The sequence below is a fragment of the Melanotaenia boesemani genome, chromosome 7 (genome assembly GCF_017639745.1).
Source record: "Melanotaenia boesemani isolate fMelBoe1 chromosome 7, fMelBoe1.pri, whole genome shotgun sequence".
Lineage (NCBI taxonomy): Eukaryota > Metazoa > Chordata > Actinopteri > Atheriniformes > Melanotaeniidae > Melanotaenia > Melanotaenia boesemani.
Genome location: NC_055688.1, coordinates 28353912 through 28375038, shown reverse-complemented (window position 1 = coordinate 28375038; position 21127 = coordinate 28353912). Strand labels below are relative to the sequence as shown.

At 36.9% G+C, this 21127-nt stretch overlaps 2 protein-coding genes across 4 annotated transcripts; one reads left to right on the top strand and one right to left on the bottom strand.

Moving 5' to 3' along the window:
- Positions 1 to 7863: 7863 nt before the first annotated feature.
- LOC121643092 lies at positions 7864 to 12529 on the bottom strand. 2 transcript variants are annotated; one of them, XM_041990308.1, is made up of 11 exons: positions 12504 to 12529; positions 11626 to 11801; positions 10040 to 11530; positions 9867 to 9959; positions 9683 to 9787; positions 9439 to 9548; positions 9147 to 9338; positions 8901 to 9063; positions 8518 to 8683; positions 8196 to 8290; positions 7864 to 8110 (listed from the first exon to the last, which is right to left on the bottom strand). In XM_041990308.1, the coding sequence occupies exons 2-11, from the start codon at positions 11780 to 11782 to the stop codon at positions 8025 to 8027; spliced, it is 2658 nt and encodes an 885-aa protein (XP_041846242.1). In that variant the 5' UTR covers positions 11783 to 11801; positions 12504 to 12529; the 3' UTR covers positions 7864 to 8024. The 2 variants fall into 2 exon arrangements, with proteins under 2 accessions (XP_041846242.1, XP_041846243.1); XM_041990309.1 differs by lacking the exon at positions 12504 to 12529 and adding an exon at positions 11962 to 11990.
- Positions 12530 to 12745: 216 nt separating this feature from the next.
- LOC121643096 (cis-aconitate decarboxylase-like) lies at positions 12746 to 16908 on the top strand. Of its 2 annotated transcripts, none has more exons than XM_041990314.1 (6): positions 12746 to 12880; positions 13245 to 13299; positions 13676 to 13863; positions 14065 to 14157; positions 14282 to 14487; positions 15153 to 16908. In XM_041990314.1, exons 1-6 carry the CDS (start codon positions 12863 to 12865, stop codon positions 16078 to 16080), a joined length of 1488 nt encoding a protein of 495 aa, XP_041846248.1. In that variant the 5' UTR covers positions 12746 to 12862; the 3' UTR covers positions 16081 to 16908. The 2 variants fall into 2 exon arrangements, with proteins under 2 accessions (XP_041846248.1, XP_041846247.1); XM_041990313.1 differs by having other exon boundaries at positions 13673 to 13863.
- The last annotated feature ends 4219 nt before the right edge of the window (positions 16909 to 21127 follow it).

Here is a 21127-nt window from a genome sequence, read left to right as displayed (position 1 = left end):
GATTGTATCTACAACAGCAAGGTTTGAGACCATATTTGGGTGGCCCTTCTTCTCATTTAAGCTCAACAGGTTTGTCACATTGCCAACAAGAAAATGAAGATTTCTTCTGCTTGTTTTAGAAGATTTTCCCTAAAACCCCAAAGAGGAATAAGATATGCAAATAAGCCATAAGTCCTATACATGTGGCAAAATTAACATTATTTTGTAAGTAGCAAAGCGTTTAGTATTGTCCCAGGAAAACTGAGGTCGGGAACATTTTATATTTCAAAGTCATTAAAAATCTCCAACAACTTTGACTCGGCTGCAGACCTCAACTTTTCTTTCATGTATCATCTGACCAGCCTCTCAAAAGAAGTTGCACACATGCTGTAGTTTGCTGACATGTCCAAAACGTAGCGGAAAGACGCAGAATTTGGTAATTGTTTCCATTTCCTGTAGTTTACTACAAGCAGGCACTGAGGCAACTTGATGTGAACCTGTAAAGTATGTAAAACACGCACTGAATAAATAACTCTGTGGCATCTTGGCAAAGGGATATAAAATACAAAATAAACACTCACGATCAGGAAGAACAGAATTATATAACACATCATTGTTCAATACACTCAAGGAAATACAGGAATAAATCTGTGACACGTCCTCAGTATGTTCGCCTCTGTTTCTGTCATAAAACGTCATTCACACCATTACTATTCTTCTGTGTCTTGAATACGAATTTTTTTTCATTAATACTATGAAGTAATATCTTTATTATTATCAGTGGATCTTTTGTGTACTGATGAGATCAGCAAGGTGAGATGTTACATCCTTGTTTCTTCACTTAGAGAACTTTTGAAAGCAGCTCATACTGAAAGTGGTGAAACTCAAAAGGCTTTTTTTAGTCAGTCGTCCCTCAGCGGAAGTGATGGAGGATGAATCATCAGGAACAACGACATCAAACAACAAGATCATTGTTAAATACTTTTCAGGAAATGTGCAGGTGGTGAATGTTTTCCTTCATTTCTCTACTTGTGAAGAGTTAAACTTGAGTTGTTGTAGATGTTAAATGTTCAGACTGTTGCAACATGTTCGTATCTTCCTTTCAGACTTGGAGTGATGTGTGTGTCCTTTCACCTTTCAGGCCTGATGTAGATCAGATTTTCTGCACCATATTTAAAGTTCTTTCATTTTTTTAGCTTTGCTCTCCTGCATGATAATTTTTTGTATTAATTCATTTTAATTCAGTCCAGTTATATGATGCCGCTTCATAACAAAAATCGTTTCAAGATCTACTTAAATGAAAAGTGAACAAGTTCAATACATGTCTAATTAGATGCTATTAAATTTAATGTTATCCGTTTTGTTGTTAAAGTAAATTTTAATAAAATGAATCAGAATCTAGTTTTAAACAACTCAGTCCAATTCTTTAAAATTACATTAATATAATCCCAATTTTTAAGAAAAAGTCAGGCTATCAAAACTTCATCATACATCATCATTTCAATTATGAATGTTGGTCAAAAGTTCTGGAAAAATAAATTTCATTACTTAAGAGAAGAAACTTAAAATAATGAGAATAAGTCCATCCTTGTTTGTAATGACCATTAAAAGATAAAATATGTTGGTACAACCAACTTTAAAATACACCAAATAAGGGTTAAGATATTACTTAACAGCAATAATAAAATTTAGACTTTATGTTCTTCTAAGACAGAAAACTGGTTTCAGGAATATTTATGGTGCCAGTAAATTTCACAAGTTTACAGACAAGAATCAAGTTTATATTTCAGTGCTGATGATCTTTAATTCTCTAACATTTTCTGGAGTTGGAGCTGGAAACTGCAGATGGCCTGAAGATACATGAAGACAATGCTGAGCTTCACAGCTCCAAATATTCTCTACAGATTAAAGAGATAAAATTGTTAGAGGTGAGAAAATATTTCATATCATAATAAATATTCAACATAAACAATATAAAGATAGAAAATGACAGATTTGTCTTCACATTGTTAAATCTGTTATTCCTTCATATGTTTGTTGAAGTGGAAACATGATGCTTCAGAGACTCTTTAAATGACTCTAAGAAATAAATAAGAATAAATATTTGAAAGTTACTGCTTGAAACTTGTATATATTTAATATTTTTGTGGCCTGTTTTGCTTTTAAATCTTATTGATTGGTATTGATTTTTATCATTTAGTTTAAGGTGTCACAGCAAAGAACTTGACTATTTCTCTTTAGACTTTATCTCAACACTGAAAAGCATGTTTGGGAATTTGAATTGTTAAAAAATGTAAAGAAAGACGAACACATGACAGTCAAATACAATGAGCACAAAGACAGAAAAATGTGTTTTACGATAAATGACTCGTTAATGAGATGAACGGGATGAAAACACACGTCAGTGTTGAACACGTGTGAAGGGAAGACAGGCCTAACAAGATATTTCTCTGTGAGTATCTGCCCAGCCCAGTCTCCTGGAAAATACATTTCCCGTTACAGAGTTTTGGAAACTGGAAACAATTATCATCTATTAACTGCATTTGTACTATTTAAACAAATGCAACTATTAACTTCATATTTTATTTCCCCAGAATTCCTCTACTCACCACCAATTTCAATTAAAAAAGGAACAAAAACCAACAAATTAAACAGAGGTGGCTGTGAACTGTGGTCTCAGGACTTATTGCAGTTTGCACAATGATTCTAAAGATAAAATAAGAACAAAAGGAACAGATAATGGAGATTGTATCTACAACAGCAAGGTTTGAGACCATATTTGGGTGGCCCTTCTTCTCATTTAAGCTCAACAGGTTTGTCACATTGCCAACAAGAAAATGAAGATTTCTTCTGCTTGTTTTAGAAGATTTTCCCTAAAACCCCAAAGAGGAATAAGATATGCAAATAAGCCATAAGTCCTATACATGTGGCAAAATTAACATTATTTTGTAAGTAGCAAAGCGTTTAGTATTGTCCCAGGAAAACTGAGGTCGGGAACATTTTATATTTCAAAGTCATTAAAAATCTCCAACAACTTTGACTCGGCTGCAGACCTCAACTTTTCTTTCATGTATCATCTGACCAGCCTCTCAAAAGAAGTTGCACACATGTTGTAGTTTGCTGACATGTCCAAAACGTAGCGGAAAGACGCAGAATTTGGTAATTGTTTCCATTTCCTGTAGTTTACTACAAGCAGGCACTGAGGCAACTTGATGTGAACCTGTAAAGTATGTAAAACACGCACTGAATAAATAACTCTGTGGCATCTTGGCAAAGGGATATAAAATACAAAATAAACACTCACGATCAGGAAGAACAGAATTATATAACACATCATTGTTCAATACACTCAAGGAAATACAGGAATAAATCTGTGACACGTCCTCAGTATGTTCGCCTCTGTTTCTGTCATAAAACGTCATTCACACCATTACTATTCTTCTGTGTCTTGAATACGAATTTTTTTCATTAATACTATGAAGTAATATCTTTATTATTATCAGTGGATCTTTTGTGTACTGATGAGATCAGCAAGGTGAGATGTTACATCCTTGTTTCTTCACTTAGAGAACTTTTGAAAGCAGCTCATACTGAAAGTGGTGAAACTCAAAAGGCTTTTTTTAGTCAGTCGTCCCTCAGCGGAAGTGATGGAGGATGAATCATCAGGAACAACGACATCAAACAACAAGATCATTGTTAAATACTTTTCAGGAAATGTGCAGGTGGTGAATGTTTTCCTTCATTTCTCTACTTGTGAAGAGTTAAACTTGAGTTGTTGTAGATGTTAAATGTTCAGACTGTTGCAACATGTTCGTATCTTCCTTTCAGACTTGGAGTGATGTGTGTGTCCTTTCACCTTTCAGGCCTGATGTAGATCAGATTTTCTGCACCATATTTAAAGTTCTTTCATTTTTTTAGCTTTGCTCTCCTGCATGATAATTTTTTGTATTAATTCATTTTAATTCAGTCCAGTTATATGATGCCGCTTCATAACAAAAATCGTTTCAAGATCTACTTAAATGAAAAGTGAACAAGTTCAATACATGTCTAATTAGATGCTATTAAATTTAATGTTATCCGTTTTGTTGTTAAAGTAAATTTTAATAAAATGAATCAGAATCTAGTTTTAAACAACTCAGTCCAATTCTTTAAAATTACATTAATATAATCCCAATTTTTAAGAAAAAGTCAGGCTATCAAAACTTCATCATACATCATCATTTCAATTATGAATGTTGGTCAAAAGTTCTGGAAAAATAAATTTCATTACTTAAGAGAAGAAACTTAAAATAATGAGAATAAGTCCATCCTTGTTTGTAATGACCATTAAAAGATAAAATATGTTGGTACAACCAACTTTAAAATACACCAAATAAGGGTTAAGATATTACTTAACAGCAATAATAAAATTTAGACTTTATGTTCTTCTAAGACAGAAAACTGGTTTCAGGAATATTTATGGTGCCAGTAAATTTCACAAGTTTACAGACAAGCATCAAGTTTATATTTCAGTGCTGATGATCTTTAATTCTCTAACATTTTCTGGAGTTGGAGCTGGAAACTGCAGATGGCCTGAAGATACATGAAGACAATGCTGAGCTTCACAGCTCCAAATATTCTCTACAGATTAAAGAGATAAAATTGTTAGAGGTGAGAAAATATTTCATATCATAATAAATATTCAACATAAACAATATAAAGATAGAAAATGACAGATTTGTCTTCAGATTGTTAAATCTGTTATTCCTTCATATGTTTGTTGAAGTGGAAACATGATGCTTCAGAGACTCTTTAAATGACTAAGAAATAAATAAGAATAAATATTTGAAAGTTACTGCTTGAAACTTGTATATATTTAATATTTTTGTGGCCTGTTTTGCTTTTAAATCTTATTGATTGGTATTGATTTTTATCATTTAGTTTAAGGTGACACAGCAAAAAACTTGACTATTTCTCTTTAGATTTTATCTCACGGTGAGACACTGAAAAGCATGTTTGGGAATTTGAATTGTTAAAAAATGTAAAGAAAGACGAACACATGACAGTCAAATACAATGAGCACAAAGACAGAGAAATGTGTTTTATGATAAATGACTCGTTAATGAGATGAACGGGATAAAAACACACGTCAGTGTTGAACAGGTGTGAAGGGAAGACAGGCTTAACAAGATATTTCTCTGTGAGTATCTGCCCAGCCCAGTCTCCTGGAAAATACATTTCCCGTTACAGAGTTTTGGAAACTAAAAGCCAGCTATGATTTATACACTGCATTTGTAGTATTTAAACACATGTAGACATTAAATGCATATATTATGTCTAGAGAATTCCTCTACGTTCCTCACCTAAAACTGTTTTGTTGCCTCTGGTTTTTTTTCGTTTTTTTAAGTCTTAATAAACTGCTTTACTTTGTAGGTGAAAGACTTAAATAAGTAATTAAATTACAAAATAAGTAACAGAAATCAACAAACAAGACAGAGAGGGCTAATGACAGTGGCATCAGGATTTTACTGCAGTTTGCATCGATGATGCTGAAGTAAAAGGACAGTTTCCAGCTGAGGCTCATCACTCATCTATTAGTTAAAGGTGGAAAGAAAAGCCCAACAAACGCACTTTGTCCTTCTAGCTAGTTTATTACTAACTTACACCTATGTTCAGATGTGCTACATATATTCCTGCTTGTGTATCTCAGATAAAAACAAATGTAATGCAGATGATGCATGTATTTCATATTTTCTCCTAGAAATGGATTATTAATGTTTAATCTAAATTGTGGAAGAATTATTCAACATAACAGTGAAGTAAAACATTTCCTACAAAACATAAAGATTAAATTTTTTCTAATTGTTTTAAACATGAAGGTTTTGGGAAACTATCCAACACAGATGTGTTTTTACACTAATTGCCCACAGCTGACTAAATGTTTCCTCAAGTTCTTTCCTTTTTCATCTTTGCTGTCACTTATTATTGGTAAAGTTTGTGTTTATTTGTTTATTAATTTCATTTCATTTACATGGAAACATTTCATAGCATAAATAATTTAAGATTTCGTAAATCAAAACCGAAAATATACAAATCCAATTAGATTCAGTCCAGTTATTGTACAAACTGTTGTTTATATGTGATCTGTGTGTGCTAAAAGGATATGTCATAATATAATACTGTCATGCCTATAAATTATGAATAATGTAAGGAAATGATTGATAAAAGCAGATTATTTCAAACAACCAGTTTCTGTCTCTAAACTGTCTTTAGACAGAGATGGAAACTGCAAAGGACCAGATGTGACGTGAAGTCAGAGGAGTTGCTCCTCTGGAACAAAAGAGATTCAGAGAAACTTTTACTGGATGTGTCATCTTGTAACGTATGTAGTTCCTCAAACTGTATTAAACAACGATGCTGTTGTTTGAACCTGATCGTCCTGATGATGAATTTTCCATCACAAGTTTCTGGGGGGTTTTTTCCGCAGCTTTTTCTTTCGATTAATCCTTGTCCAAGTAAAATTCTCTTTTTTTCTGTCACCAGTTCATTTTTTAATTTAAGGTAAAAGTTCTGTAGCTGGAGAAAATCTAAGTGGTTATGGCTCCTGAATTTCCCTGAAGACTCTCCAAAGGAATTAATAAAGTATTTCTATTCTATTTTAATGTCAAACAAACAAAAATACTCACAACATGCTTAAGCGAGGGGTAGGCAGGGAGGGAGGGGTTGGTGGTTGTGGTAGGGGGTTGTTTGATCTATTGACCAGGTGTCTCGGCTGGCTGTATTGCTGGGGGTTGCTGCACTTTGCTGGGGGGGGGGGGGACTGGGGCCTGAGCCACGCACTGGCTTTGGTGGGGAAAAGTAGGGGCAGGGTGTGTGCTAGCATGTGTGTTAATGCAGGTATCTGCCTGCATGCACAGGGTTGGGGGGACCATGCATCAGGTCATCCTGGTGGCGGGCTGGCTGGGATATGAGCTTTTGGGGGGTGGCTGGTCTCCTGGGACCCACTGGGTGGATCTGATCTTTGTGGTGGCCTAGTTGCATTTACACAATCACTGATCACTGTTTCTTCCTGTTATTCACTATTCTGCATGCTGAGACAGTCGCTGTGTCATTTGCAGGTTTAATAACCAAAACTACAGTTATGTTCTTGTTTTTCTTTGTTTCTGATGTTTTTGTTGTTATGACATTCCTTTTCTTTTTTCTACAGCTTGTCCATCTTTTTTAGATGCTTTTATTGATTGTCAGTTTTGTTTCTTAAAGATGTTGCAGGTGTATTTTTCCTTTTTTCTCTTTTTTGGATTTTTTGTCTTACAGGTGTAACAGCTGATGTTGTTACCTTATATATGGTATATCCTTGTCTTTTATTTTTCGATCACCTCTAGCGCTCATCTCTTCTCTCTCGTCTACTGTCTTTCATTTACTCCCCCCCCCCCATGAGGCCTCATATCCATAAAGCTCCTCTTGGCAAAGCCGATTTGTTCAGCACAACACAGCTGCCAGAGCATCATTCTGCTTGCAATGACAAAGTAAAGTAAAGTAAAAATAAAAAATAAAAGATCTCACTTGTGTATGTTCTATTGGGCATAGCATGTGGATTTATGAGATATGCCATCAGTGAATTCTGTTTTTATTGTTATTTTATATAGTATCCCAACCTTTCTGTAATTGGGGTTGCAAATAATTCTCATTGCACTAAAATTTAAAACATGAATGTAGATTTAACATTAAAAGAAGCTGAAGCAGGAGAAATGTTTCTGAACCATGCTGTTCTCTCAGAATTTTCTTTGAATGTTTCTTTTAGTATCTCATAAAATCTTAAGTCATCTGTGAAGGGATTTTAAAAAAGATGAAACTTTAGTTTATTTTATGTCAGTTTTATTTTATTTTCTCAAAAATTATGTAAATAGTTCAGTACAACATTTAATATCAACATATGACAGTTTTATGGATATAACTAAACAAGATACTATCCTAAAAACATTTTAGTAAATAAAAGGAAACCCAAAAACAGAAGAAGCAGAACATGGAAAGAGTTCAGGAGAAGCCTCAAATAAAGATGTTGATCATCACAGCATATTGCTCTTCACTCTGTCAAAGATCTGTTGAACTTTTACTGCAGGAACACAGCCTTCCCTTACAATGGTGATGGTTCCTGTGAAAAGAGAAAGGGTGGAATAAGTGTTCTTCTTTAATAAAAAAAAAAAAAGTGAACATTTAGGACCTATTTTGAATCAAACCTTCATCAATCCGCAGGCAGTTGACAACAGTTGATGCGACAGCCTCATTTGAATCCCCATCACAGAGAACTCCTTGGATCTTGTGTCCAAGTCGACTGTGGCAAAGCAGGTGGTTATTAATACCATTTAAACCACACTTAAGTTACATATTTGATACAAAATAGTGAAATTTTTACTGATGAAAAGCAGATAACAAGAGTGAGTCTAGAGTGCAATTTTAATAAGAAATAAACCAACTGAAAAACAATAGTCAAGACACAGACTAAGGCTGTTCTGTAAAGAGCTAAAAGCCATTCTGGCTCCATAAACAACAGACTCTTACTTGATGACCATGCTGTGGTGGGTGCTGTCTGCCTCTCCACTGGGATTGGCTGATGTAATAGCAAGAGGTCCAGTGATATCACAAAGATGGCAAGTGACTGTGTGGTCAGGGACACGGATCATGATGGTGTCTCGGGTACCAACACGGTCATAAGCTGGTCCAACTCCTGTAGAAAACACATTAAAAGTTAAGCTGAATACTGATGATAGATATTCACAAGTGCTGCATAAAAAAATCTTTTTATTTATCTCTTCATTTTATATTGAAAGAGCAAAGTATATAAAACAAGAGTATCCATCATTTCTTAGTTCTTAGATGAGCATATTATGACAGCATGTGTGTGTTAATTCAAGTTTTAGATGGAGCCTCCATTTAAAACCTACCGAGTCTTAACAGCCAGTCTCCTTTGCTGACGATGCAGCTGATGCCTCCAGGATACACATTTCTCATAAATTCCCAAAGCAGAGGACTAAAAGGAGGCTTGGCTGCCACCAGCTGCTCTACACTGGAAATGCAAATGCATATAGGCTTCTCTGCTGGTCTGTCCTGAAATATAAAACAATGCAGAAGTAAGATCACATGAAATATTCCATGCTTTGCATAACAGATACCCAATTTTTCTTTCTTACTTTAATGTTGTAGATTTTCTCAATTGCCTGAGGATTTTTGCACGATGCAGCCAAAGCATACACAGTATCTGTGGGAATACCGCATACTCCTCCCTCCTCCAGAATACCAGCTATCTTCAAGAGACCACTGGTGAGACGAGAGTTGGCCACTGGACAGGGCGGCTCTGTAGATGTTTCTTGTTTTACTTTTTCCTACAAACAGGACAAAGGGAAAAAAAGATGCTTGATAAAGTATAGGATGTGTTACAACATATTTCAAAAGAAAGGAAATATTAAGTTTGTCAATATTTACCTTAATGAGGGGAGGACCCATCAGAAGCATTCTCTGTGAGAAGATGCAGTTTACTAGTGAAGCCAAAGCTCCATATATACAAATGATGGAAACCAGTCCAAGCATGGCCACTGTGAAAGAACAAACAGTTACTTTTCTTAAATGCAATCAAGTCTATGGACATAGTGTCACATAATGTGTCAAGTTTTATAATTTTAAATAAAAGCTTTCTCTAGAGTTAAGAATGCTGCTGTTCTTTTCTTACTTTCAAGTTTATATGGCAGTCGCTGAAGGGTGGAGAGCAGGAAGCAGACCAGAACAACCTCCATGACTGCTGTTAGAAACAGCAGAACCAGGTTCCTGTAGGCAGCTGAAACAAATTATAAGAGAATAAGGAACAGTCCCAAACAAGCTGCAAAGGTTTTATCAAAAGAATGAATCAACCTTACCAATCAGCATGAGGAAGGCATTAATAACCAACAAAGCAATGCTTCCTGCTGTGAAACCGTAAGCTGCCTCTGTTGAGAGCTGAAGCTGGTCGCCTAGAAAACAACGACTTGGGATGAGAATCTTGTGGAAATCTGAGATTAAAATGTCAGTTTATTATCATACACTGACATACCTGCAAATCTAAACCAGGTCCAAGTTGCCCATACAACCACATAGATGGATGAGATTACGGATCCAAAGCGGCCACCCCCTGTGACTTGCAGCCTGCTGACGTAGGCCTGGATGATTGCTCCAGAGATGAGGACCCAGGGCACAGTCATATGAAGGAGGGTAGAATTCATACTGGAGACACTTGAATGAAGCGCTGAAAGAGCTGCAACCCCGTTTGAAAGATAGAACAGAGCATCTGAAGTCTGGTCAGTTTGGGGCAGCACCTGCTGGTCTTCCTGTCCAGACTTTCTGCACGTTAAAGCACTTTTCAGCTGCTCAGTGCTGATGGGCTGTGCTCCGACAGGGATGAGAGACTTTTCTGCAATGGTGTTTATTAGACGCGAGAAGGTGCCATAGATGGAGGCCGCAGTGAACAGGGAGCAAGCTACACCAAAGAAGATGTAGTAATCCTGCAGGAGGATCTGAGGGATCGTTGCAACTGTGACCAGGACAAAGAGCAAGTTGTGGATGAGCTCTAGAACGTCCATGTTCAGGCTTCCAACACACAGCACCAAGCCTGCCACCACAAAGAACCAGTTTCCCACCATTGCTTCCCTCCCAGAGACAACTTGATTCTCCTGCACTATCAGAGCAGATACCACAAACTCGTCCCATGCCTTGATCAGCCAGTATGTGGCATGAAATCCAAACTTAGTTGTGTGGTAGCAATCTTGACGCAGATGAGCATAGTAGCTGGAGAACAGCTGGGCAACTGAGACAATTGATACCCAAGCGACTCCTAAACCAAATGATTTCATGTACCCAAAACTGTAGAAAGCAAAGATGAAAGGAGCAACAGAGTCACAGAAGAAACCCAAGGCCATAGGTTCTGCATATTTTGTGTTCTTCTTCTTCTCTTGGCCAATGCTCTGGGCACTTGCTGAGTTGGTGGTTCCCAGCAGGAGGACATTAAAGAGAGGGGTCCCAAAGCCTTTAAGGACTAAACGCTGAGTCAGACCTTTGATGAGCAGAGCAGCTGAACCGTAGATGGCAAAGAGCAGGATGAGTAACTCCAGAACTCCAGAGACCACAAGGGCCCATGAACCTGCTACTATGGCTACTGCTTCAAAGATTAAAGTGGCTGTGATGGCCCCAAAAACAAAAGGCATGATGTAGTTGACTGTGGCAGAGCAAAATGCCAGGAGAAAGGACAGCAGGATATAAGGGACCAGACCCGCAATTGCTGACTGTTCTATGGACAGGCATAAGCGGCACTCTGTGGAGTTGTTCAAAGTCGTGTTGCCTGTCATGTTATTGGAAATGTTCATCAGCTGATGCAGCATTGACATTTGATTATGAAATAAGGCACCATTGTAGATTCGGGTTGCTCCATAACTACCCCAAAGAGCAGCATAGCCAATGAAAGCAGTGCCACTCAGGTGATCATACTTCCGAAAGGAAAGCAGTCCAGCCACCAGCTGGCAGATACCGCCAATCAGGATGAGATGAACACCTGTAAAAAGTGTTGTAAATTGTTGTAAACCACCTTGATATAACTTTTAAATATAACATCTTGCTTTTAACTACAGACTTTACTACAGGTTTTACCTGCAAGTATGTTCTCCACTCCAACTGGTGCAATGCCAGAGTGAGCTGTATTAAAGTTCTGTAGAAGTACAAGGAATGCACTGATCCCATTTGATAACATGCCCAACACTCCTGGTTCCCCATAGAAACTAGCAGGAAACCCGTCCGATGCTGCCATGATGTGTTGTCAAATTGTACTTGTAAAAGAGAAAGTACAAACAACAGAGTAGATTTATAAATGAATTTGCACTGTTAATGCCTACTAGTTAGAGTGATATAACGCAATTTTAACTAAAAATATTATTGACATAACCCTGCAAATTGTTTTTAAGAAAGATTTCCATAATTGACACTCACAATTTTTATCTTATGTTTGAGCAGAGTTCCCCAGCCTTGCTGACCTAAGCCAATAAAAAGCATTTAATCTAGGGTGCATTTGATTTAAGAAAACCTTTAGAAATATTCATATATATATTTCACTGGAAAGTCCTTTTCACATCCTCAGTTTCTTTAGAAGTCTCATTTATAAAAGATCTTACATAGTTGTGATCCAACAATTATAAAATACAACTTTATTTAGCTTATATTTTAGAATTACTTTGAAATTCTCAGCAGACAATTAATGTAGGTTTTATTATTTACTTTATAGAAATCTAAAAAAAATAAAGAAATGACCCTAAATCATAAATGCCATTATCTACCCCAGAAAATATTATTTTAAATGTACAACTTTGAGAGCAATTTGTTTACAATATCTTTACCACAAGTTCTAAGAATAATACCTTAATCATTAATAAAAGTAAACCAGTAAACCTGTAGTATGTTTTTTTTAAAGCTTGCATGAAATGAACATTTAGCTCTGCTGGAAATATGTAAGAAGCAAAAAAATAGAGCCTTACTCGTTTAAGATGCTTAGGAGATGAAGCGCTGGGTGATACTGAGGAAGAGATGCAGGTTTGTCATGAATAAGACTCACCTGATTGTAGGAGGAGTCCGAAAGAAATTCCTTGACTTACATCACAATTTGAAATGACCCAAAGTTGGAAATTCCTACCTTCATTTACATGCCCCTCCTTCCTTGTTCCTTTTGTAGCAAGCTCTTGTGGAGGCAACCTGGGCTATATAAGGTAGACACCCTCCCAATCTCAGAACAGCATCACTCCAAACTTCTCCACTGCACAGCCAGAAGAGAAGCGCTGAAGAGAAAATACGTTTTCGGACAGAAGCAAGAAGGCAACAAGACAAAAACAGTGAAGCCATGATGTTGAAGCTACAGGTAAAGATTTATAAAGTCATTTCAGAGAACTTTAATTAGACAAACAAGGGTAGGCATCCTGCTTTGTCAGACACTTATCGGTAAATAAAAATTATAACAATTTTAGGGAACTTTTTAAAAGAACTGAATGTATTCAGCACAGGCCACTATAAAACATTTTAACACTAAATTTACCAAGCACGTGACCTCGTAAAGGCATCTTTTATAACAGAGGTGCTATTGTGTTCCAAGACAATGGTTTAACTTTCTCTTACTCTGACGAAGTGGAACAGAAATTTCCTGCATGTCTCATATCAGCTACTCATCAAGGTAACAGAAATTGCTGTGTTAATGTTTTTTAATCCTCTCTACTTGTTCTCCATAGAAAACACTAAGAGCTGTGAGTGCTGTCAGGACTATGCATAATTCTGCAGCAGAAGGTAGGTATTTGTCAGACTGGAGGTCAGCACCTCATATTGATGGTAGAATAATGATTGAAAGGTAGATATTTAATTGATTCCACTCTTGGATCAACTTTTATTTGCATATTTAATTCAGTTTGCTAAAGAATTGTAAGTACATCTAAAAGTCCTCTAAAAATGTAATATTTTGTATAAATTAAACTCCTTCAACTCTTAATCACAACAACAGTAAATATGAAGGAGATTCACTATTTTTCTGATTCAGTTTCAAGGATTTTTCTAAATATGAACTCTATAAACTTTGCAACATGTTTATAATGATACTCTAGTCTTTCCATTCACATTATTAAAAATTTTGTCCTATTAAATGTTCTCTGCTACTTTCATTCAGCAGTTCAGCGGCTCCCGGCCCCCGAAGACACAGTCACAGCAAGTTTTGGGAAGTTCATCAGTGAGATAAAACCACAGCACTTGTCCTCTGCGGTTCTCCACCGCAGCAAAAGAATGGTGCTGGACAGCATTGGAGTGGGTCTGATTGGTAGCACTACTGAAGTGTTTGAAATGGCCCTGAAGCACTGCCAGGTGAGATTTCAACATTTATATTGACATACGTAAATCTGTTTACACGCTCATATTGGGGATTTCTCCTTTTTGGGAAAAATTCATATTCCTTTTTGAGTTTGTGACAGCTATAAGAGTTTTTAAAGAGACATATTTACACACATTATTAATTTTTGATTTACTTCTGACCACAGCCACAACTGCATGTGTCTTTACTTTCAGTACATGTATGGCCCGGATTACATCAGCTCTGTGTATGGACGCAGGGGCATTAAACTCTCTCCAACACTTGCTGCTTTTGTCAATGGAGTGGCGGTAAGTAAGAAAATATTAACCCACTGCCATGACCAAACTACAGATATTTAATGTGCAATAATAGTATAAACCCAACAGGAGAATATAATTAGAAAACAATGATATTTTTTTCTTTTGACTGCAGACCCACTCCATGGACTTTGATGATACATGGCACCCTGCCACTCATCCCTCAGGAGCCGTCCTTCCTGCTGTGATAGCTCTCAGTGACATGTTGCCAGCTAACAGTAAACCTAGTGGCCTGGACTTCTTGCTGGCCTTCAATGTTGGCATTGAAATCCAAGGCCGACTAATGAGGTTCTCTAATGAGGCCAACAACATCCCCAAGAGGTGAGAGCATGAGTCACCAAATGTGGCTTAAACATGGACATTTTATTTTAAGATGTCTTTTTCTTTTTTTCAGCTGTTTGTAAATGTTGTATTTAAATTTTTACATTGGGCAGATTTCTAATTGACCTGAAAAGAAAAACACTATGGTTTATGAAAAAAGAAAAGCAGTATGATGTGAGGTGTTTTTAAGGGTTTTTCCTAAGTGGTGAAGACATTTTGTGGTCTCATAAAAAGGCCACAAGTACTTCAGTTGTGCTGGTTTTATATAAGTATCTATTTCTAGTGCACAGTGTAGCAATTCAAAGCTGTTTCTTTAGGTGATATTTTGGAGGTGTCCTAGTTCCTGTAGTGTACTGCATGTAGCCCTCTTCATCTTATTGGGGATTTTTTTCCTTGTTGCACTATTTCTTCCTGCAAAATTCAAAAGGTATCCAATGTCCAGACAGGATATGTTTGATCTCCAGTATAAACATCATATAACAGCTCTGACTGCAGATCTTCCTTTAAATCAAAATATCATGTGCATGTCTTCTGCATTCTGCAGATGAAACATTTAATACTCATAATACTGTTAATATAATGTGCACTAATGATACACACATTAAGGGAAAAGTAACATTTCGGCTCCAGAAACAAGTAACAAGTATCTCTGTCTGTCTCAACAGGTTTCACCCTCCCAGTGTGGTTGGTACTATGGGCAGCGCAGCAGCCTGTGCTCGCCTCTTGTCTCTGGATCCCTCCCAGTGCAGTCATGCCTTGGCTATAGCTGCTTCTCTAGCTGGAGCCCCAATGGCTAATGCTGCCACCCAGTCTAAACCCCTTCATATTGGCAATGCCGCACGTTTGGGGCTTGAAGCTGCACTGCTGGCCTCTAGAGGTTTGGAGGCCAGTCCTCTGGTTCTGGATGCTGTTGCAGGGGTGGCAGGGTTTAATGCTTTCTATGAAGATTATGTGCCACGACCTTTAGAATCACCCAGTAAAGACGGCCATACGTTCCTGCTTGAGGAGCAGGACATGGGCTTCAAGCGCTTCCCTGCACATCTGGGGATGCACTGGGTGGCGGATGCTGCAGCCTCAGTCCACGAGCTTCTTGTGGGAGTCGGTCCTGGTAAAGTCTCCCCAGCTCAAGTCCAGGACATCCTGCTCAGAGTCCCCCAGTCTAAATACATCAACAGACCCCTCCCTGAGTCTGAGCATGAGGCACGCCACTCCTTCCAATTTAATGCTTGCAGCGCTCTCCTGGACGGTGAGGTGACCGTGCAGTCCTTCACCCCAGCTGCCATGAGCCGCCCAGAGCTGCTCGCCCTGCTGACTCGTGTCCGTCTGGAGCATCCACACGACAATCCTGCTAATTTCAACCGCATGTATGGAGAAGTCCAGGTGACACTTGTTGGTGGAGACATTATAAAGGGGCGCTGTGACACATTCTATGGTCACTGGCGCAACCCACTGACCAATGAGAGCCTGAGGAAGAAGTTCAGAAACAATGCAGAGGTGGTGCTTCCTTCAGAGAGGGTCGAGCAGCTGATTGAGGTGGTGAAGGAGCTGGACCAACTTGGAGACTGCAGGGTACTTCTCTCACATCTGCAGTGAAGATTCAAATATGCACAGACACACAGAAGACATTTTACATCATATTAAAAACAAAAATGTTAATTTAGCAATTATTATCACAGGTTTTTAATATTAATGGCAATGTTGAAAACAGTACTATATATGTTTTAAAATGTTGCACACAAATGTTTGCAGAATTCGATGGTAAACCAAGAGTTTAGAATTTATGAGGACAAATGAAAATGGCTGCAAATCCACGAGATTAATTTAATTCTAAAATGTGAAAAGAAAATTATATATATATATATATATATATATACACATACATATGTTCCACTGCTAAACAGCTGTCTTCCATCTGTATATAGCTTGTCCTCTTCTTAGGATTTCTTGTGTCACTTAGGGAGGAATCTTTTGTCTTTAAAGCCCTTCTCATGCAGATTTTAATGTTTCTCTTGCAGGGATTTATTTATATTAAGGATTATTTACAGCAGTTTGCTTCTTCAGACTAACTGTTGTGCTTTTTGTGAGAACTGCCTGTAAACCTGATAAATTGTTATGAGTGTTTGAAAGTATGAGCTACCTATCTTAATGTCTTTGTATTGCTAAAACTTTGTTAATCCCTACATTATATGAGATTGTGAAGGAACCTGATCTAATATGTTCTCAAAGCAGAGTCAATAAACTGACTTGCGTACTTTAAATTGTTTCTGTATATCATTAATGTTTTATCTTTTTAATCCTTTAACAATTAATGTGATCCCTGAAAGATGGTAGCATCTTTTAAATAAACTTTTCATCTTCTAGAAGCATAAAACTGTCTTAAGAATGGTTTTATAAAATGTGCTCATGTTGCACAGAGCTTGAAAGAGAAACATGCACCAGGTCTAAAATGTAATAATAAATGAAGAAAGTCTGTATTCTACTGGATTGCTTTCATTTATGTGTAAAGTAACACATTAAAACAGGTTTGAGTACTTAATAAAAGCTGAGGCACAAACAAGGGGTATAAATCACAAAATATTGTTATTTTAAGATTAATAGTTAACGGATTATATTTAGTTATAGACATATTGTTCAGTCTACCTTAATTTGTCTCTAAATAGAGCCTCTTAAATTAGTTATTACTTAGTTAATGTTTTTTATGAGCGTTCTTTGATCAGTATTCCTTTCAAGATGTCAAATCATTGTTGCCGGGTAAAGAAATGTTTTGAAGGGAAACGTCAAAAAAGCAGCAAACTGCACCACCAAGAGGCCAGTCTGCGCTTTTTAGAAATTCACAAAAAGAAAAAGATATGGCTTTTATTAAAGGTCACTGCATGGTGATCACTTGTGTCAGTGAGATTCATGAAACAGAATATCAGCCAAAGTATGCACAGAAGGACAAGGAAGGAGATGCAGCAAACAAGTCGCACCACAGCAAGAACTCTGTTCTCCACCCTCCCTGCTGCCAGGCTCAGAGTCATAAAAATCTGGACCAGCAGACTCAAACACAGCTTCATCCCCATGGCTGTGAAGAGACTACCACAGGAAACATGAACCCCCTGCCCCCATCACCCACCCACCCCTGCACTCTCAATAATCCTATACATTTTTTAGCTGCACATTTACTTTTATTTCAGCACAGTGACTTAAATGTTATTTATTTATATATATGGGCCTGTTCATTTGTATATATGTACAAATCCACATTTCATATTTGGCTGCTGCAGGATTTTGCTGCTAAACAAAGTTTCTGTGTCCAATGACAATTATGCTTCTATTCTTTTCTGAAATGAGCTTTAATTGTTTGCACTCATGCAAACATTAGGAAGGACGTGCACAACTTAAAAAAAGAAAAATAAAAAAGGAAAGATGTGCCAAGCTTTTAGCATTTCTTCTGTTAATCTATGGTCTAATCTTTAACCAGATCAAACTCAAATTACATATGATTAAGCAGTCGCTCATGCAGTTCTTTTTAAATCAAATTGAATTGGTTTCATATAGAATATACAAGCAATGCAGGTGCAGATTCAAAGAAAGAATCTAAAATAAAATCCAAATCAAACATGTTTTAATATTAGTCAACAGTTATTTCAGCTCCACATCCTCCAATAATTTAAGAAAATTGTGTTTTGAAAAAGCTTAGAAACAGACACACCGTTGATACAAAAACACCTCCAAACAAGGACCCAGAGCTTATCCTGTGCAGAAATAATGAGCAGCACATCTTGGGGGAGGAAAGAGAGTGTAAAAAAAAAAATAGCATCACCCTCTCTGACCAAAGCACCAAAACAAGGTGAAAGAGTCAAGTTGAAGCTTTAAGGGAGATAAAAACCATGATCTTACAAAAAGAGGGTCAGATTGATTATTAAAAGAGTTTCAGTTTGGTGAAATAAAAATCATTAGATGCATTGGAAACTAAAAATAATGCATACCAACCTTCATCTGGATGCGTTCTATAGCATCATTACAGAGGAAGAAAAACGATTAAAATAGATTTTTATTTACACTTTTTGAAAACCCATATTTAACTTAATATTTGCACTGATTCTTCATCCCTCTAAAGTTGTGTTTTTCTTTAGATTGTATTAATACAACAGGTGACAGGTGTTCATCATCTGATTGTGATAAGTGTTTACTTCTATGTGCACTTATTTTAAGAAGCTGTTTTCAAACTGCCACATAACCACTTAATAATAAACTGTGTTTGCAATGACATAAATTCAGATAAGGAAGTATAAACGTATTCTGAACGTATTTCTGGTCATTGTTGCTTCCTGGTCAGCTGTCGTGATCTGAACCTGACCCACTGACGTGTTTCCACACAACAATCTAACTGCCCTCTGAGTGATCGGGGATTTTCCTGTGTTAATCATTTTCTCAAAATACTTACTTTGTTAAACAGCTGATGACGGCAGTCCTAAAGATCCAAGATACTCTAGAGACCTTGGATATGACGTTACCTGTCATACTGTACTGTATTTTGACTTATGTTGCAAGACAGAGCATTTTATTAAGTTGATAGTCTGATTATCTATAAGCTGGGAACTTTATTGTAGCTGGAATATGGCTTCTGCCTGATTTTTCTTAAATGTCCATTATGAACTTCATCACAGCATGAGACCGAGCCGATTCTTCTTTTAGGATATGGTTGTTTTCATTGGTTTTAGTCTGTGGTTACTTTCCTGTAAAACTTCAAAATAAACATTGTTTAAAAAAATTTTAAAAAATTGGATTTTAGTAAAAGTAAATAAAGAAACCAGTTGAAAACAAGACAAACATTTTAATACAGAAAGATCAGTTTAGAAGAACAAAATATTTTCCACATTAAACGTACATTAATTTATTAATGTACGTTTAATTTAGTACATTAATTTGATTTCACTGCTGCAAGTCAAAATTCAGAATTTTACTGTTGTAAAACACAGACCCAAAACATTTCCATGCCACAGTCAGTTTCCCCGGTTGATATGAGTTTCCTATAGGCTGGAAGGTTGTGATTTTCTTTCTCCAGACATTGTTTCTCTAAAAGAAACAAAGTGGTCATTCTGTCACTCGTCCACAGTGAATTGCTGTCCACAGCCTTGCAGCCCAAAAATTGGGGACTCCTAAACATTAACAAAGAGGGTTAGTTTGTCTTTTTTTTTTATGTCTTCAACCAACATACCTCCATCCTTCCTGTAGAGGAAAACTGTTTTATCTAAATTTTTCCATTTGTACACAATCTGGTTGTTGAAACTCAAATATGTTACAGGTGGTTTTGTAAGCTTTTCCACCATGATGAACATTAACCTCTCTTTTCTTCAGAAACCCTTTGTGTGTGTGTGTGTGTGTGTGTGTGTGATCTAGTTCAGTCTCTGATAGATCGCTTTCTATTAAAGAAGAAAAATAACAAAGTCCCCCCTTGCATCAGCTGACTGAAAACACCTGTCTCTGATTTTTACCTCAACATTCAGATTCAAACATCTTGACTCACATACATGTATAATCTAATACAATATTGTGTCTCCTCTGTTAAACTGGATTCTGTTAGGATGAAGGGCACATAATTTATGTACGAAATCTGTATCCATCTTCAAACTCTCATGTGAAATAGGTCTATCTGTAATGAGTCATCATTATTTCTTTTTTACATTATTATTATTATTATTATTATTATTATTATTATTATTATTATTATTAGTAGTAGTAGTAGTAGTAGTAGTAGTAGTAGTAGTAGTAGTAGTAGTAGTAGTAGTAGTAGTAGTAGTAGTAGTAGTAGGTTTAATATAAGATTGTGATGAGTGGGTAATAGGTGTGACACTGTAATCAGTTTCTGTGAAATCTTTGGCTCCATCAAGACTCATTTCAAAGCAAAGCAGAAAACATCCAATGAATCACAGTATTTGTTTCCTGATGATGCAGAAGTCATGTTGGTGGTAAAAACATACCTAACAAGTTTCTTCGAGGAAAAACTTGTTAGGCATGCCCCCCCCCCCCCGAACATACCTAACAAAGAAAGAGACTCACGTAAAAAGCTTACCTCACCCATAGAACAAAACTTGCTTGTGTCATCCAGGTGTTGTGTCATATGTTGCATTGTCACCGATTTCCCTGTCTTTTTGTCTTCGGGGAAATGTGTGATCACATGATAAGACAATAACATGGCTACATTTCAGGATGCTGACTCAGGAATAGTTTCCAAAAGATGTAACGTGTGGCGGCGGAAGTGAGGACCCAAATGCAGACAGGCAGGATCAATGCAGGTAAAATGGTTTATTGCCAAGATGCAAGGCAAGGAACCACACACAACAGGGAGTATGCAACATAAGGATCTGACAAGGAGTCGCTGAAACCCAAGGGCATATATACACGGAGGGAGCAATGAGAAACAGGTGAAGAATAATTAGACGAGGTGTTCTAACGAGCCAGAAACAAAAACCACAGAGCACATGAGGGAAAACCAAACTTAACATGACAAAACCCAAACCATGATCTTAAAACAAAAACTAAAAATGACAAAAACCAGAACTATAAACCAAAATCATAACTAAAAAAACAACATACATGATCAATACGCAAACACGGCCCATGATCATGACAAAAGGAGCTCTGAGCATGATGT

Coding starts and splice junctions, on each gene's coding strand:
- LOC121643096 (XM_041990313.1), top strand. Junction 13,300..13,672: donor GCATAATTCTGCAGCAGAAG/GTAGGTATTTGT, acceptor ACTTTCATTCAG/CAGTTCAGCGGCTCCCGGCC. Junction 14,158..14,281: donor CTTTTGTCAATGGAGTGGCG/GTAAGTAAGAAA, acceptor TTTTGACTGCAG/ACCCACTCCATGGACTTTGA.
- LOC121643092 (XM_041990308.1), bottom strand. CDS start 11,782: ATGGCAGCATCGGACGGGTTTCCTGCTAGTTTCTATGGGGAACCAGGA. Junction 9,549..9,682: donor ACTGCCATATAAACTTGAAA/GTAAGAAAAGAA, acceptor GTTCTTTCACAG/TGGCCATGCTTGGACTGGTT. Junction 8,291..8,517: donor CACCACAGCATGGTCATCAA/GTAAGAGTCTGT, acceptor GCTTTGCCACAG/TCGACTTGGACACAAGATCC.